The 18743-nt window shown below is 37.6% G+C and overlaps 1 protein-coding gene across 1 annotated transcript in view; it reads right to left on the bottom strand.

Annotated features, from left to right (window-relative positions):
• Nucleotides 1–7517: 7517 nt before the first annotated feature.
• creb3l2 (cAMP responsive element binding protein 3-like 2) overlaps nt 7518–18743 on the bottom strand; it is a 37548-nt gene continuing 26322 nt past the window's right edge. The window contains exons 7-12 of the mRNA XM_037696046.1: nt 16135–16193; nt 15777–15845; nt 12037–12136; nt 11770–11899; nt 7786–8014; nt 7518–7699 (exon numbers count right to left, since the gene is read on the bottom strand). Of these exons, the coding sequence (XP_037551974.1) occupies nt 7633–7699; nt 7786–8014; nt 11770–11899; nt 12037–12136; nt 15777–15845; nt 16135–16193 (654 nt within the window). The 3' untranslated portion in view covers nt 7518–7632. The remainder of the gene's footprint in view (nt 7700–7785; nt 8015–11769; nt 11900–12036; nt 12137–15776; nt 15846–16134; nt 16194–18743) is intronic.

Genomic DNA, 18743 nt, shown 5'->3' with positions numbered 1-18743 from the left:
TGCTTACGTCAAGCTACGTACGTAAAACAGGAAGAGGAATGTTTTGCCTTCAAAATAAAACGCAATCGTGCTAATTAAAAGTGTGTGTGTGGGGGGGGGGATAATTCGCGTCTTTTCATTGTTTATTTTTGGTTTCCCTGTTGTTGTTTTTCTTAGACGTATTTAGGTTGGAAATTTAGTGTCGGTCTTTAAACAAATCCAATAAGTAAATGGTGGATTCTTCTGTTATCTGTTAACTTTTTGTAAAAAATATTAACTTTATTGACTTTAACTTGATTATAACGTGATATATAAGTCGTGTAACCTAACTTGAGCGGAATTTAAGTGAAATAAATATGGAGTAAAATCATATGTGCTCTTTTTTCTTGTACTAAAAAACACTTCTCTTGAATTTTGTTTCTAAAAATGTTTAATCTTTAATTCATTATCATATATGATAGCCGATACAGATGGGTTTTTTTTTTGGTCAGGGAACAGCAGACCAAAAAAATGTGTTTAATTTTTACATTTTTCAATTAGTTATCAATACGATTCAGCTAATTCAAAAACATATTAACTATAAAACTTTGATCATTTTACCTTCCGATGTGTAACAGGATTGTACTGTATGCATTGGTTTTCGTGTTCTAGTAATATTATCAATTTGCCAGCAGGAAATGATAAAACTGTCAGGAGGGGAACATTTTTATTTTTATTTTGAATTACTTCACCGGAAGTTAAATATTTAATTCTTTGTTTAAAGACACGCGTTAAAAAGCTGAAAAGGCGCGAGCTGGTATGAGGGCCGCGACAAAAAGCATGTTTATTTATTACTAAATCCAGCCTGCATTATTCCTAAAACTCATGCATCCATCCATCCATCTATCCATCCATCTGTCTCAGGGTACAAGCAGCGTGGCATTATGGGATATTCCCTCTCCTCCTTTTGTGCAGCATCATCAGTCAGAAAGTAGGGCAGAGAGTGAGCATACTCCCACGAACACATGTCAGTATCTCACTCTGAAACACACACACACACACACACTGTTGAATCTGCACTCCTCATCTGCCATCATGGTGTCATCTCTCGTCCTCTCAGTCATCCACATCTGTCAGGCTGTTTCTGTTACTCTTCTGCCATAAAACAAATTATTTAACCAACATAACTCCAGTCAGATTAAAATGATCTTTAACTATTATTTTCTTGGACTATTTGTTTGTTTTATAAATAGATATGCCTTTTTTTTTTTTTTTTGGACAAGAAATTAATTAAATGTTCAATAAAGTGGTCTGATTATTATGGTCAACTCAAATATTTGAGTATTTTTATTTCAAAGTTGCACTTCTTAAAGAATATAGACCAGACTCACATAGATGTTCATATTACAAAGCTTTCATTGAGTATTTTGTTTGCATGTGTTTGTCTGTCTGTTAGTAAAATATCTCATGAGTCATGGAACGGATTTAATTAAAAAATCACGTAAATTGATCATTGGTTGTACATACAACTGATTACCGTATTTTCTGCTGTAAACGTCGCACCGCCGTATAAGTCACATCTATTATGCATCACCGCTGACCACCCGGAAATGTGGGCCGTTGTTGTGCCAAAAATCAATTGGCTGCCAAACGGCGGCCGCGGGAGCGTGCACGGGAGGACTTTAACAAGAATTTAACAAGATTAATACTTAAAAACAAATATTTGTTTGCTCAAAATTATAGTAAATGTGGGTCGCAGTTGAACGTTTCCTTAATAAATGCACTTTAATGGTCAAATCAGCTGCTCCTGCGGCACGGCGAAATGCAGTTGATTTGATGTTTGCTCCAAGAATTACAGAATGAGACTAAGTTGGCCTTGTATGGCAAGTTAAGTGTCTCATTAATAGCCACTTTTATCTATTAATGAGACACTTGGCTTGCCATATTGGTCGAGGGCCCTCTAGTGGCTGAAAATGGTAGTGTTCAATATTTTTCACGTCAGAATACATGAAATCATCAAATCTTAGCCAAATATTGGGTTATAAATATGGGGAAAAAACATATATTGGTTGCTTTGGTGTATGTCGCAGGACTTGCAAATTTATGCAAAAAGTTGCGACTTATACGTTGAAAAATACAGTATTTTAGTCATCAGTTGACCTTAAGAAACACATAAATGTATCTAACTCGGACAGTTTTACAGATATCGAGCTAAAGCCTGATGTGGTAGTAGCTGAGAGTCATTCACAGCACATAGTCTAAAGGTTGAGTGATCATGCGGGAGCTTCGTTTGGAACTTTGGCATGAACGATATGAATTCCTTGAAGGAATGCAGCGTTCACATCAACAAGTTTGGTCTTTTTTTTTTTTTGGTCTTCTCCGCTTCACTTGACGACTGTTGGAAAGTTTTATTTTTACATCCAAATAAACCATAATTAAGCTGTGTGTACTGTAGCTGTACGGTTCAGGTCATGCTTTCGCTCTCATTACTCACGTCAGTGTCACGGCAGCGCAACGCTGGGAGCTGGAGTTTATGGCTGCTACTATGAGAGGGGGTTGTTTGGAGGCCGAGACACTGCCTTGGGACTGTCGGAGCAATTCACACTTCTTATTACGAGGTGCTGCCGCTGACCTATTTTCAGATGGTTTTCATGACAGAACAAAAAAGACGGAAGCTTCTTTATCATCTGGTGTGTTAACAAAACACCTCTCAGTCTAATGGAGTTTAACTTTCATGTAATTTACAGCAGTCAGAGAACTGCTTCATGACGAAATATGTTCATTTCAAACAACTTCATGCGGTTTGTTATTGACATTAACCATATATAACACTGACAAATTTATTTTTTATGTCTGTAGATTTAAATATTTGTGTAAATAGAAAGAGAAAAATAATTAAAGCCTGAATGACGGTTCACGTCATGCTGCAAACAACACGACCCTTTCCTGTCCTTTATGGATTTCAAATGATAACAAAAGGAAACAGGCGTAATTAAAACCCATTTGGGAAGCATCAGAGCTTGTTAAAGCATTTTGGATTAGGTTTGAGATGGGTTTGGTATGGATCAGATGGTCTTGGCCCAGAATTTGTTGGTTTTTAATTCAATCTTTTTTTTATTTATTTTTTTTGCAACAAGATAAATGTCCAAATGGCTGCGACACAAACCCACAACATGACTGATCCGTGTACAACAGCTGGGAGAACGGTTGCGTCATAAATGTTTTAACAAAATACATTTTTACCAACTAGATTGAACTAATTTAACTCGTTACAACCTTAAACTTCTTACGTCTTGAAAGAAATGCAACAAAAATTGTCATCTAATGAGCACGTGGACAAAATGTGCTCCAAATCAGATGTGTCAACATCTTCAACTCAACTAGCACAGAAAGTAAAGATATTTGTGTTTGGTTGATTAATTTTTCATTGTTAGAATGCTACTTGGAAATAAACCATATACAATTGGAAAATCTGTTTATGTTCCCTTAAATGGTGCCACTTTTGTAAAGAAAATGCATTTGTGGATTGAACAGCAGAGTTGAGTATGTGGGATGCTCTCTTCACTGCCAAACAGCTGATTCTGCTACTGACTCGTTTTATGCTGTTTAGTGTGACTGAAGTCACAAGAAACAAAACATATTGGCTATATATTTTTATTTAGCAAATAACAGCCTGAGTGACATGTGGAGGAACCATACACAGCCACAACAGCCTGGTACCTCCACTGCTGAGGGGCGGCGTCCCATTCTTCAACCAGAATTTGCAGCAAGTCAGCCAGTGTGGTTATGTTGGTCACTCTGGAACAAACAGCTGAGGCTGAGGTCAGGATTGCAGACAGCCCACTTAATCCAGTCCACTGAGGTAGTCCCTGATGAGCCCCGCCCTGTGGGGGCGAGCGTCGTCATCTTGGAGGAATGAGTTTCATCCAAGACGGTGGAAAAATGGTTTAATGGAGACCTCAAAAGCTTTGTAAGTTTGCACGAAGGCTAATTTATGACGTTGTTCCAAAATGCATATTAAGAGTCCCATTTATAGCCTCAAGCTGGACAGGAAGTGCTACAGCTAGCTGCTGCTTCTGCATACATGTTCTGACAAATGACTAGAAATCTATGTAAATAAACGGAAATGTAAAGATTTACAAAATGGTGCGCAAAAGATATTAACCTTTACACAGAACCTCACGTCAAAAACTTTGAACAATCACTTTATTTAAGTTTAAATGGCCCAGTGGAAAAAAAGTGTTTCATCTAACCCAGTTGGTCTGCAACCTTTTAAATCAGAAGACCTTTAATTTACTAAACAAAACGTGTCTAGAGCTGCAAAACTTGCTACAACAGTTATTATCAACTGGTGGCTCATGGGCCACTCCAAATTTGTATGAAGTTTTTTGTTGTTGTTTTTTTCAGCCAGTGGGGATGACTGTATAAACAAATATATAATTAATTTTAACATTCATTAATAATTATATATTTTAGGGCTAAAAAAAAAGACCACATTCATGTAAACAAAGGGAACATATCTCAAACCAATTTTACCCCAACATAATGTAACCCTGAACTCTGCAGGTTTATTTGAGTCTTCCTTTTAATTTTAGAAAAATAAAAATAATTATGTATCCCCACTTTAAAGTAATAAAGCATAAATTTAATGTGTTTAAATAGTAGGTTATTTTGTATATGATATGTAATTGTGGCAACACATTTACTTTAACTTGAGGGGTTTTTTTTTATATGTAAAAAAAACGTACAAAAAATACAGCATGAAGCATAATGTCAAAACTTTTTGTTTTACATATTCAATGGAGTGAGTAGAAGTATTAATTTATCAAAATTCCCACTCCTTAACCACTTATATAATCTTATATTTATTACATGTATAATCCATACATATAACAACTTAACCCATATTTTATAGTATCTTTGTACAGTAGACAAACAATTTACTTAATTTCACCAAAAAAAAAAAAATTGCACCAATAACAAAAACATGAACAATAATTGAATAATAATAATATATAATATATCCAGCAATAATCATATGTTTATATGATCATTTGAACAGTTTTTATATTTGGACATTGTCTAAGTTCAATTTTTAAATTATTCCACAGTTTGACTCCACTTACTGATACATAAACATTTTTTCTAGTAGTTCTGAATTTGCACATTTTAAACTGTGATTCCCCCATAAATTCATAAATTTGCTCCTTAGTCTTAAACAGGTTTTGAACGTTTTCCGATATTGTTTCTTTTTGGCTTTGTAAAGAATTAGAGCTTTCTGTAGTTTACCTTTGTCAATGAACATTAATAGTTTAGATTTAACAGTGTATTAGTGCTTTCTAAATATCCCACCTTATGGATTATTCTTATTGCTCTTTTTTGTAGTATTGTTAATGCCTGTAGTGTAGTTATGTAATGAGTGCCCCAGATTTCTTCACAATAACTTAAATAAGGTAAGATTAGCCAACAGCAGAGTACATGTAATGCTTTTTGTTCTATGACCAACTTGACTTTAAGAGGATGATATTTCTTGAGACTTTACTTTGAACATATCTGATGTGTGGTTTCCAGTTGAGTTTATCATCAATGACACGTAGAAATTTGTTTTCATGAGCTCTTTCAATTTTCACACCATCTATTTGTTTTTGAATTTCATTAATCGACAGTTCCCAAATAACCTTATTTTTGTTTTGTTTAGGTTCAAGGACAGATTGTTTTCATGAAACCACATTTTAAGTTTGTTCAATTCATCAGTTACATCCTTTAACAGTTGTTCCATGTCATCTCCAACACAAAAAATGTTTGCATGATCGGCAAATAGTATGCTTTTCATGATCTTAGGTACAGTACATTATAAACAGCTTGGGACCCAAGAGTGACCCCTGAGGAACCCCACAAATTTAACTTTAATTCTATCTATCCATCGATTATTCACCTTATTTCTAGCTCGTTCTAAAGGTATTCCAAATAATTTTTGGTGGATTTGAGAGAAAAATCCTACTGTAAGGCCAGAAGTTGGATAAATGAAGTAGCTAAAGCTAATCATCGTTTTCTCCTTGATTTAGTAATTTATTTAAAAAATTTGTAGAAAAACTGCTCAAGATTGCAATTTTTCTTTACTGTGGGTACAAAAACAAACGAGTTTACATTTTGCATTATGTTTGGTCGAAGCTTCAAGGGGCCACAGCCCAAGGACCAAAGAGCCGCTTGTGGCCCCAGAGCCGCAGGTTGCAGACCCCTGGTCTAACCTAATAGAGGGTTGTGAAGAGGCTGGCTTGTCTGATCTCCTCGTAGTTCAGATGTTGTCATCCTGTTCCTTCTGAGGCTGTTTTGAGTGACTGACAAAGTCTGACGACTGAAAAAAGCTCGATGAACCGGTTTGCTTTAAGAATTAATAAAAATCTAAACACCCCAAATGAAACGTTTCAAACATCAGCAAGTTTATCACACACAGTCACAAAAAATACACTTTTACCAAGTAAAATATTTTATTTTTTAAAGCAAGAAGACAGTTTAAACTGTATTTACACAGGAGCAACAAATAAATGAGATTAAAAAAAAGTTAACTGGCTGTGAGACATTTTTACAAAGTAGAATCGATTTGTTTGCCTCGTGTTCCTAAAGACATGGCAGTAAGAAATGTGCATCCAGACATCTGAACCCTCTGATCTAACACTGGACCAGAACAACTTTAACCGTTACGGTTTATATCTACGTTCAACAAACATCAGCTGGAAGGGAGAAGAAAGTGTTTCAGAGTTCATAATTTATCAACAGCCCCCAAATAGAGCCATGATAAATTATGGATCACTCCTAATCGACAGTTTTTATTCATCAACAATCCACGTTTACAAAAATAGAAACTTTCTTTCATTTATGAAAGGATTTATTTTTGGCAAATGCTGGAAAAACATCAAGTGAAGGCTCTTGAAGGCAAAGATAGCAAGGCAGTTAGCTTAGCTTAGCATAAAGACTGGAAGCAAAGGGAAACGGCTAGCCTCACTTAAACAAATGTAACCACAACTTAAATGTTTTTGCAGGACACCAGATATCACATGATGACTTCTGATTTGCATATATAAAATAACTTGTCACATAAAAATGCAGATGAGTTAAAACGGTTCACAAATGTAAAAAAAAAAAATTATGGAAGAAAAGGAAAAATGTTGAGTTTTCCTCCAATTTACTTCCTACTGCAGAAAAACAGGCAGATTTTAACTGAGCCGTAAATTAATCAAATAAATCTTTTAACACACCCAAAATATGCGAGTATCACTCCATGTGAACTACAAATTCACCAATTTATGAACTTAACAATAAAAAATATTCATAATTTTAAATGAGACTGAAACAAAGACAAGAAACTTTGATTCAGAGGAAGTAAATATAAACAACATATATACATAAGAGCACAAATAAAATACAAAATACAACAAGCATGTATCAAAATAGAATGAACGCATGAGTGGAATGGAATAAAAATATTTAATAGCAACAAAAACAAAAAGAGTTTCTATAAATACAGAAGTCGTCGTCATTGTCCTGTAAAAACCAGTGCCTCTTTATTATCAGGATAGGGTTCAGTGTTTGGATCGTGAGGAGGCCTTAATCCATCAGCAGCTGTAGGTTTGCTTCAGGACACCAAGCATGCGCCGGACAAACCGGGGATCATCCTCAGGACGTCTCGTTCACCGATCGATCCAGTTCTATCACGTTGCTGTTCGACCTCTGATCCAGAGACCTGGCAGCCGAAACACGCAACATGCCTTCAACAACTTTTAACGAATCTGAAAGCTCTGGCGTGGACGCGCGGAGGTCTCGGCTCACCTGTGCAGGTCCAGCAGCAGGTTTTTCTGCGTGTCGTTGCTTTTATTCCTGAAAGGTGGATGTGTTTCTGCTTTGCTGGGCTCCGCCGCGAGTTTCTGTTGCTCAGAGCGACGCCACGCTGCCATGACGATGGCCGGCGTGTCCTCCCAGTGGTCGGGATACTCCCCGCCCAGGCCGAGGAGGTGGGGCTGCTCCTCTTCGAAGGTCGATAGCAAACTCCTGGATTTAACTAAAACGAATGAATGAAGACGGTTTAGTGAGAGTAGGGAGCAGGTGGAAGAGAGTCCAGAGAGGCGGAGGTACGTTTCTTTGCACTTTAAACAGTAAAAGTATTATTTTAACATTGTAAACTAAAAACGATGTATAACACAGACATTACCTCTTTATTTAAAAAAAAAATTAAGTTTGTGTGAAGAGGATGTGAGAAGAATCTGAATTTGATTGTTAAGAAAATTAGATCCAATTTCAATTACCAAAGAGTGTGTTTCAGTCTGTGTGTGTGTGGGAGGTAATAAGGATGCAGGGAAAGGTCAATTCTTCAGATTGGTCTCTGTAGTCATCGCTGCTCAGCTGGAGGTGGAATCTGATTAGTGCTGATGTTATAATGGACCACCAGAGTTTTAGAGGCAGGAACTGATGATTCATTACAGTGGAACGAGCAGGGCAGGCCAGGAAAACACTAAACGTTATGAAAAATGACTAACTCGGTTTGTGTGCATCTATTACCCATAACGGAAAACTTCAGTAGACTAGCCACTGATTTTATTTTGACAATCTCTTCGAGTCATTTAGCTGCATCTCAAGAGGGTCTCGAGTCCAGCAGACCTTAAATCCAACATTTTGGACTGAACAAAGACCATCAACACAAAACATTGATGTTGGCAGTCCAACAGTAGGAACAGAGACATCCAGTCAAACGACACAAAGACCCATCTGAAGAGCAACATGTTCTGCCAACAGAAACTAGAACCCTTAAAGGGCTGAGGCTCCATGAGACACCTTTTCAACATTTTGTCCAGTTAGATGGTTTTTGTTCTGGAGTTGGGTTTATTCACAAGGGGGTACCACAAGGTTCTGTACTAGGCCCTTTGTTATTTATCTTGCATATTAATGATTTTGGAAAGGCTATTTCAAATGGAGCAATTCATTTTTATGCAGATGACACAGTCATATATTGCTTTGCACCTACGCCCACAGAAGTGTTTGCATACATGCAGAATGCATTCAATAGAATACAAGAACAACGTTGTCCGCTTCAACTTGTTTTGAATGTTGACGAAACAAAGCTAATGTTTTTCAGCAACTCAACAACAGCAACAACCAGTCTATCACCACTAGTGATGGTCAACAAACTGAACTTGTATCTACGTTCAAATATCTGGGATTTTTAATTGATGACAACTTGTATTTTAAAGCGCATATTCAGTTTAACTGAAGCTTTTACTTGGATTTTATTTTCAGAATAAATCCTGCTTTTCTTTTAGGGTAAAACAGAAACTGGTGGAGTCAACTTTCCTTACAATTATTGACTATGGTGATGTATTATTTGGGGCGGCTGTGGCTGAGTAGTTAAAGCAGTCATCCTCCAATGCGAGAGTTGGGGGTTCGAATCCACCAGCAGTCACATGCTGAAGTGTCCCTGGGCAAGACACTGAACCCCTCATAGCCTCTGATGTGCGTCCCATCGGTGTGTGAATGTGATAAAGCTCTGATTAGTCTCATTAGAATGATTTGTTCAATTAGCTTTGTAGAGATCTAGTAGAGCGCTGTATGAATGGGTAAATGAGGCACAGATTGTAGTGTAAAGTGCTTTGAGTATCTTGAAATAAGATAGAAAGGCGCTATATAAGTACAGTCCATTTACCATATTATACATGAACGCCTCTGCTCAATGTCTTCACATGCTGGATAGCATGTATCATGGTGCTTTGCAGTTTATTACAAATTATAGAGCCCTAACTCATCACTGTCTCTTGTATGCTAAGGTAAAATGGCCATCTCTGTATGTACGCTGGCTTGGCCATCGATATGTTTTGATTTACAAGGCTATTCTCAAGTTGACAGCACCTTATCTTTCACCTTTGTTAACTTTAAACAACAGGACCTAAAGCCTCCGGTCTCAAGACTTTTAAAATTTTAGTGTTCCTCTTGTCAGAACAGAAAGGGGCAAGAAAGCCTTCAGCTTCTCTTCTCCAACCTCATGGAACAGTTTGCAATCAAAGCTTAAACTTAAAACAATAGTACCTCTGAATGTATTTAATACCATGATACATCCCATTATGTTCAAGTTTCAGAAGTGCAATTGTTTTAATTGAGTCATTTGTTTTATTGCAAGTCTATTAGGGATGCACAATATTATCGGCATGGTATCGGTATCAGCCCATATTAGCGATAAAAAGGGCATCTGCACTTGGTAGCAGGCCAAATTACCAAACACCATGCAGAATAATGTAGTATTTTAATTCCACAGCAGAGAAAGCTCTGTAGTCTCTGCAAGTAGGTCTAGGGGGAAAAATATCGGTATTGGCATCGGTTATTGGCCAAATAAGTTTTACCATGTTGGCATATCAGATATCGGCCAAAAATCCAATATCGTGCATCCCTAAAAAGTCTGTGTTTATTGTGACTATGTTGTAACTGAGTGTTTTTCCTTCTCTCTGTATGATGTCAGTCTTGGCCAGGTCTCTCTTGTAAAAGAGATCTTTTGATCTCAATGGGACTAACCTGGTTAAATAAAGGTTATTATTATTTTATAAAAAGGTTCATCATTAACTTTTGGGCTTTTCTCTTTTCATTGGTGTGTCATACACTACACTACTATAGATATACTACACCATATACTATGCATATAGCTTTGAGTGCATATTAAGCAAGATAAGCTGCAAAAACGTGCAAAGATCAGAGAAGAATACACGTAAATATATTATTCAAACCATCTAAAACAAAAAAGCTGAGTTTGTTAGAGCCTATTAAGGGCATATTGAAAAGTTTAACCACTGGGAGGCAGCATAGTGACTTGGTGTCATCATGTCCAGAGGTGGATACATTTGTTGGTACTCTTACAGCTCACTGAAACAATGCTTTGTTTCTTGTAGTTAAAAGCCATCTCCAAGCAGCTTCAAGTTCTTCTGAGCAAAGCTACTAATTATTAAAAAGTAGAAGGTTCATGGAGCTGTTGCCAACCGCCCAGGAAGTGGACGCAAGGGGAAATGCGACCCCAGGTTGATAAGAGGGATAGTACAGATGGTAGGAAAAATAAATCTAAAACCATTGAAGCTGAACATCAAGGTCAAAGTACTTCACTTTCAGCATCTGTCATGGGCTCCATGGGTGAAGACCAGGAGGGTAGAAAAAAATTTAAAATTAAAAATCCAGACAGGAATCTTCTAAAATGCGCCTGAAGCTTCAAAGTTTCTGGGACTGATGAGACAAACTGGAGCTTTTTGGCTCCAGCCACATCGTTTGTGTTTTTTGATTATTATAGAAAAGTACCAGAAAATGTATCCGTGTCTGTAAACTGGCTCCATCTGAACAGTCAGTGGGAAGATATTTAATGTGACACCCAGGAAACAAACGGAATCATTTGTGCTTTCCCCACACATCTCTTGGTTTTCAGCTGTTTCAATCTTTGCATGCGCTGAAAGAATATCAAGCAAACCTCTGGACGTCATCTTTTCAGAAAAATTAAATGGATAACTAGATCAACCAGTAAATAAATAAATTCTGCAACAAAAAGCAAGGAATGAGCTGAAAGGACCTGAATAAGCTCATCTTAGTGACATCAACAACATTCTTATTAGAATACCAAAATGTACTTTTATTCCCCCTTTCATAAAACTTACAAAACAGCTGTTTTGCTTCAAAATATATTGTTTAAGTATATATTATCTATGTTTTATGTTGACCAGCCATGAGAAAACGAACGCTCGCCTGGAGTTATGAAGTTATTTATCATGTGTGTAGGAGTTGTGCGTTAGTGATTACCTGTAGCGGTGTAGGACTCTTGGACGTCCATCTGTTTGGATGTTGCGCTCGTTTCAGCGATGCTCGCACAAGAAGTCAAACCGCCCGGATAAAAGCTCCCCAGAAACAGAGCGAAACACAACACGACCACCTAAAGGCGAACAGACAGACAAAGAGAAGGATGAATAAATTATAGATGGTGCTAAGTGTTGGACTGCTGGCGATTGATGGAAGCAGATGTTTCCAATCCAATAATCAATGTTGCTCAGTGTTGGACAAACATGTTACCATTAGGCATGATGAAGTCTGGGAGCCAGCAACCCTGCAGGACTTGTGGACTTTTCCTGCCACCATCGCCTGCAGAGACTGCAGCTGCTGCAGCAGAGACCTGCAAACACACACAGGTTACACAAATTAATACAAACCGTAAAGACACGCACAGTCGAGTGTTCGTTCTGCGTTTCCGTTCCCTACGCTTCCAAGTCTAAAGTCGATAAACGATACTAAATGAGTAAAAATGGAAGAAACCACTTTATTTGCCAATAGTCTTACAAAGGACACAACCCAAGCGTGAGAGATTTAGCTGCTGGTTTTGTTTCTCTGGTGTGTCGATAAAACTCCAAGCAGGTTGCACCATTTTTCATTGCATTAATGGACCTTTAATTAAGGTGCAAAGAGGCTAAAGTTTAAAAAAAGAAAAATTCAGTTATGTAAATAAAATTAAAGACCAACAGAAAAACTTCAGCAGTGTAAAAAAACTAATAAGAAACATGAACAATTCTAAAAATCTTAAGTGTTTTTAATCTTTTATATGATTATTTGACTAACACACTGTAGTTCTCGTTTCACAGTTTTCAAGATATTTCAACAAATCATAAAACAAAACGTTCAGCTCTTTCAGGACAATCCTGCTATGACTTTTGGTATTGGTGCAACTTTAGCTTTTTGAAATATTTAGCCTTTTCTGACATTTTTTCCCCAAATAAAAAATGAATTGAGCTCATTTTACATCCTTCAGCTCTTTAGATCTGTTTACAAACTTTTATTGCTCCTTTCACATTTTGTTCTGCTTCAGCTTCTTTCAGCTTCCTCGTGCAAATTTTAAAAATCCTGCTACTTTCAGCTGTTTTGAGCTCCTTTCTGCTTTATTTAGCTAACTACAACATTTTTCTTCTTCTTTCTGATAATTTCAGCTCGTTATGCTCCTTTCAGCTTATTCCTGTGTTTCAGCTATTGCTGCTATTTCAGCTACTATTTAGCTGTTTTTATGCTAATTTGAGCTTTGTAAGCTAATTCCACATTTTTTGTACTCATTTAAACTTTTTCAGCCTAATTCAGCAAAACTGTACTCTCTCGACTTTCTTCTGGTAATTTAAGCTTCTTTCCATCTTTTTAGCTACTAATCAGCTGGGGCTTTTGTTGCTGATAATTTCAGCTTTTTTAACCAATTTACTAATTGTTGTGCTCTTTTCTGCTTCTTTCAGCCTAATTGGGTGCAATTGTGCTCTCCAAATCCTTCTGGTAATTTAAGCTTCTCTCTGCCTTTTCAGCTATTTCTAGCCAGTTTTAGCTTTTTAGCTAACTGACAAATTTTTGTGCTCATTTCTGCTTATTTAAACCAAATTCAGCAAATACGTGTTCTTTCTGCTTTCTTCTGCTAATTTAAACTTGTTCTTCCATTTCAGCTAAATTTCAGCTTGTGTTTAGCTAATTTTGACTGTTTTTCAGCAAGTTCTTCAGCAATACGCATTCACACTGCATTTTCGCAGGAAATGCAATTTCTCTAGTTAGTTCTAATTTTATTGGAAAGAGTTTCTTTTTACTAATCAAAATTTAAGGTGCAAGCTATATTTTAAATAGTGATAAAAAAACATTAGGTGCATTAATTAGTACCTTACAGAACCAACAATATGCCCTTTTACTGATCTATATTTTTATTTATGCTGTCTAATATAAGATGTTGACATGATCTAAAGCTCTAAGAAGTCATTATGTTTCACGGACAACAATACTCCAGCACCTTTTGGCACCATCTGTCTAAAATGCTCTGTGATTGGTTCCTGCCTCACCTGTCTGTCTAAAGTCTGCTCTGATTGGCTGAGCTGCTGGCGCAAGATGGCTTGAATCAAAAATGGCTTTAACTCGGTCTGTTTTAGAGATTTTGAGCTAAACGTTGGTGTGGTAGTAGCTGATAGTCATCCATTAGATATTGTAAGTGAGAGTATTGTTCATATTATTTTTAAGGTTTGACCAAAACGACTAAAAACACCATGGACAAGTTGAACCTTTAATCTGAAGAGGGTTCAAACATTTAATAAAATAGAATGGATCAGTCATTTCTTGCAGTTTGTTGTAATCACTGTGGGCATAGATTCCTTTTTTACTTGTCTTTTATTCATAAGTAGATGTTGGACCGACATTTTGTCTTGTTGTTGGTGTTAAAACAAACGCTCCGTTTATCTTTTCAGCAGCGACAGTAAAGTCCACTCCAACCACCGAGCGCTGAACCCGCACTTAACCCGGCGCGCTCGCTCCGTGCAGCACACGCGTTTTTATTTATCCGACGCAGCTCCACACCCACTCGTGATTGTGCATGAAATCAAACGTGCAGCTGAGAGAATCCACAGGGAGCTTCTGATTCAGCGTTATTTTCAAACGTTAAAAGTGAGTCGGCGCTTCCCAGCTGGTGCATCTGGAGGAGGAGGAGATGAGGAGGCAGGAGCATCAAGTGAAGCTGCAGACTGTAATCAAGCCTTCAACGTAAACACAGCTTTTATTGCTCCTCACTTCGTCCTCGGGAGGTTCTGCCCTGACTTTTTGTCTCCTCCTCGCGCCTGCTGCTCCGTCTGCAGCTCCAGATGTTCATCTGGTTGCCTCAGAAGGCAGTTTAAAAAGTGCAAGAAATGCAAAAACATACCCGTTTACTTTTGAGCTGATAGCTAACGTATGGCTGAAAGAACACGCCGAAGAAACTAATTCAGCTACACTTGATGGCTAAACCAAAAAAAGCACCATTAAAAATAAGAATTCATAATTTCCAAGATTTTAGAATCTAAAACACATTTTAGAGGAGGTTTATTTTGAATCAGGGTTTTCTGTGTTTTGTTATTTGATTGTTTTATGCACTCGTTTTTCGGCTTTCTGCCCAGAAAATGAATTCAGCTAAATTTTATGGATTTTATCGCTTTAAAAAGGTCAAAAATGTAAAATCTTGAGTGTAAAGACCTGCACATTTTCCCCTTTTAAAATGATTAACTCGCTTTAAAAATGTTCAGGACATTTTTGGTGTACAAGAACAAACATGTACTGTATTTTCAGGCGTATAAGTCGCATCAGTCAAAAAAAAAAGCATCAGGAAGAGGGAAAAAACATATAAGTCGCATTTATTATGCGTTTATTTAATGGTCAAAACAGCTTCATTTCGCCTAGGCAGCGCCGTCCATCCATTCATTTAAAGCGTCAGTCAAAAATCGCATTATGAATATGTAAAAAAAAATGGATATAAGTTGCAGGACTGACAAATTTATGTAAAAAAAAACAAAAAACTGTGACTTATACGCCGGAAAATACGGTACTTTAAATGTACACGACACACTAAAAGAAGCACCGTACAGAAAAACACATAAAAATTTAAAAAAGACACATTTTACTTTTTGTGGCAAATCTATGTTTACGTTTATGAACGTTAATCTAAACCATGACTTTGTATAAATTTCTGATGATAAAAATACATAAAACTACTATTTAAATAATTTGATTTGCGAATAAAATAAAGTTAGGAAAGAATAATTATTATTTTAATCTTCGTTTTCTGTTTTACATACGTTTTTAAACCTGGAAAACGAGTCAAAACTAATTCAAGACTTTTTTTTTTTAAACACAGAGCCCTGAGCATATATAGGAAATCTCTTGGAGAGGGGAAGAAACGAGCGGCTCATAAACAAACTATCAGCTTAAACGTTTCTTTTTCAGTCTCTGTAGGTGAGGAGATGGACTGAGGGTGAAGGGATGAAAAGAGAAGTTCCTACTTGTTGGTGCACTCCAGAGTCTCCACTTTCCTGCGCAGCTCGTTGTTCTCGTTGGAGCAGGTCTCCACCCTGTGATCAGAGAGCGACACCGCAGGGTCAGAGCTGATCGTCTTCAGCTGCTTTTACACCATAAACAGATTATTTTCATAATTTACTAATATTAACTTCAGTTCATCTGACATTCATTTACAGCAGTAACATTAACATCATCATTATTAACACCTGACAGGAAATTATTAAATTAATCTGTCTTTGTTATGCTGATAATAATGCGTATAAAACTTTATTTAAAATGTCGTTTTTGACATTTTTTTTGTCATATCAAGAAAAAATATATAAAAGAAAAGCGTGGGGTTACTTTTTCTCCAGAGCGTCCATGTACTCCTTCTTCTTCCTGCGACTCTCTTGAGCTGAAATCTGAAAGAAAATAAAAAAAACACAGTTAGAAAAACTTAAAAGGATAATTCCCACGTGACGCAAATATTTCCTTCCTCCTTGAGTTTCCTTAAACCATCATGATACGGTCGTTTATTAACGCTCTTAATACTTGAGTATTTTTCATTCAACCTTTATTTATACAGGTTTGTCCCATTGAGCCTCGGGACTCATTTACAAGAGATCTGAACTGTATTGACAGTAAACAGTTTTGAGTATTAGGTTTTATTACCAAACACAGTATTAATCACACATACTTGCTCAAATGAAAGGTTGGTTTTGAAGAGGGAAACATAATTTAGAGCAACCGAATTGTTTTCCTTTAGTAAAAGCAGAATCTCTTGATTATTTTCTAATTTAAAAACACACCTGGGCGGTTTGACTTTCAAGGACTCGTTCTTTCGTGGTTTTTCAAAGTACCGTAAGATTGAACGCGAGGAAAAAAAACAAACAAACAAAAAACAAATTGTACACGACACATGATTGTCAACTTTAATATTCCTCACGTCATTGTGACAGTACGGTAAAAAGTTAACAAAAAAATGTAATACTTCAGACAGGCGTAGCCATTTTGTAGTTTTCTCTCAATAAGCCTACACTGCATCCTCGCTCAAAAGGACTACATTTCCCAGAAGCCCCATTGCCTCCTTCTAAAATACTAGTAGGAAAGTTTTGATCCGATTGGAAAAGGTTCGGTCCTTATTCATACAGTGACTTTGGTGCCCAGCAGATGCAGAGCTGCACAGAACCCACTGGGAACTGGACCAGAACCAGAGCAGAACTGGACCTCCAGACCCATCGGTGAAGCCGAGAGCTGGTAGTTGACCCAAAAGGACTTCCGAGTGGTAAAGGCACCACAGAAGGGTCGGCTACTCTCTGGAGCACACCAGGACTTTGTTTATCTCTTTATCGGACCGCTCAATAGGACCATCGGTCCCGCGCCGGCCATCTGAGGTTCACCCACCCCCCCAAAATGTGCTTCAGAGCTCAAGGGCTGCACAGAACCGGAGCAGAACCGATAGCCGCTGCTGTTCTGCTACTAGATACATATACATACAGTACCTTGCGAAAGTATTCGGCCCCCTTGAACTTTTCAATCTTTTGCCACATTTCAGGCTTCAAACAGAAAGATATAAAATTTTATTTTTTTGTGAAGAATCAACAACAAGTGGGACACAATCATGAAGTGGAATGAAATTTATTGGATGTGTCAAACTTTTTTAACAAATAAAAAACTGAAAAGTGGGGCGTGCAATATTATTCGGCCCCCTTGCGTTAATACTTTGTAGCGCCGCCTTTTGCTGCAGTTCCAGCTGCAAGTCTCTTGGGGTTTGTCTCCATCAGTTTTGAACATGGAGACACTGAAATTCTTGCCCATTCTTCCTGCAAAACAGCTCGAGCTCAGTGAGGTTGGATGGAGAGCGTTTGTGAACAGCAGTCTTCAGCTCTTTCCACAGATTCTCAATTGGATTCAGGTCTGGACTTTGACTTGGCCATTCCAACACCTGGATACGTTTATTTGTGAACCATTCCATTGTAGATTTGGCTTCATGTTTTGGACCATTGTCTTGTTGGAAGATAAATCTCCGTCCCAGTCTCGGGTCTCTTGCAGACTCAAACAGGTTTTCTTCCAGAATGGTCCTGTATTTGGCCCCATCCATCTTCCCATCAATTCTGACCATCATCCCTGTCCCTGCTGATGAAAAGCAGGCCCAAACCATGATGCTGCCACCACCATGTTTGACAGTGGGGATGGTATGTTCAGGATGACTAACTGTGTTGCTTTTATGCCAAACATATCGTTTTGCATTGTGGCCAAACAGTTGGATTTTGGTTTCTGACCAGAGCACCTTCTTCCAGATGTTTGGTGTGTCTCCCAGGTGCTTGTGTCAAACTTTAAACAACACTTTTTTTATAGATATGTTCGAGTAATGGCTTTCTTCTTGCCACTCTTCCATAAAGGCCAGATTTGTGCAGTGTACGACTGATTGTTGTCCTATGGACAGACTCTCCCACCTCAGCTGTAGATCTCTGCAGTTCATCCAGAGTGATCATGGGCCTCTTGGCTGCATCTCTGATCAGTCTTCTCCTTGTTCGAGATGAAAGTTTAGAGGGACGGCTGGTCTTGGTAGATTTGCAGTGGTCTGATACTCCTTCCATTTCAATATGATTGCTTGCACAGTGCTCCTTGGGATGTTTAAATCTTTTTGTATCCAAATCCGACTTTAAACTTCTCCACAACAGTATCTTGGACCTGCCTGGTGAGTTCCTTGGTCTTCATGATGCTCTCTGCGCTTTGAACAGAACCCTGAGACTATCACAGAGCAGGTGCATTTATACAGAGACTTGATTACACACAGGTGGATTCTATTTATCATCATCAGTCATTTGGGACAACATTGGATCATTCATAGATCCTCACTGAACTTCTGGAGTGAGTTTGCTGCACTGAAAGTAAAGGGGCCCAATAATATTGCACGCCCCACTTTTCAGTTTTTTATTTGTTAAAAAAGTTTGACACATCCAATAAAT

This window comes from Nematolebias whitei, chromosome 22, assembly GCF_014905685.2.
Source record: "Nematolebias whitei isolate Nwh7 chromosome 22, NemWhi1, whole genome shotgun sequence".
Lineage (NCBI taxonomy): Eukaryota > Metazoa > Chordata > Actinopteri > Cyprinodontiformes > Rivulidae > Nematolebias > Nematolebias whitei.
This window is presented reverse-complemented; position numbering and strand designations above follow the sequence as displayed.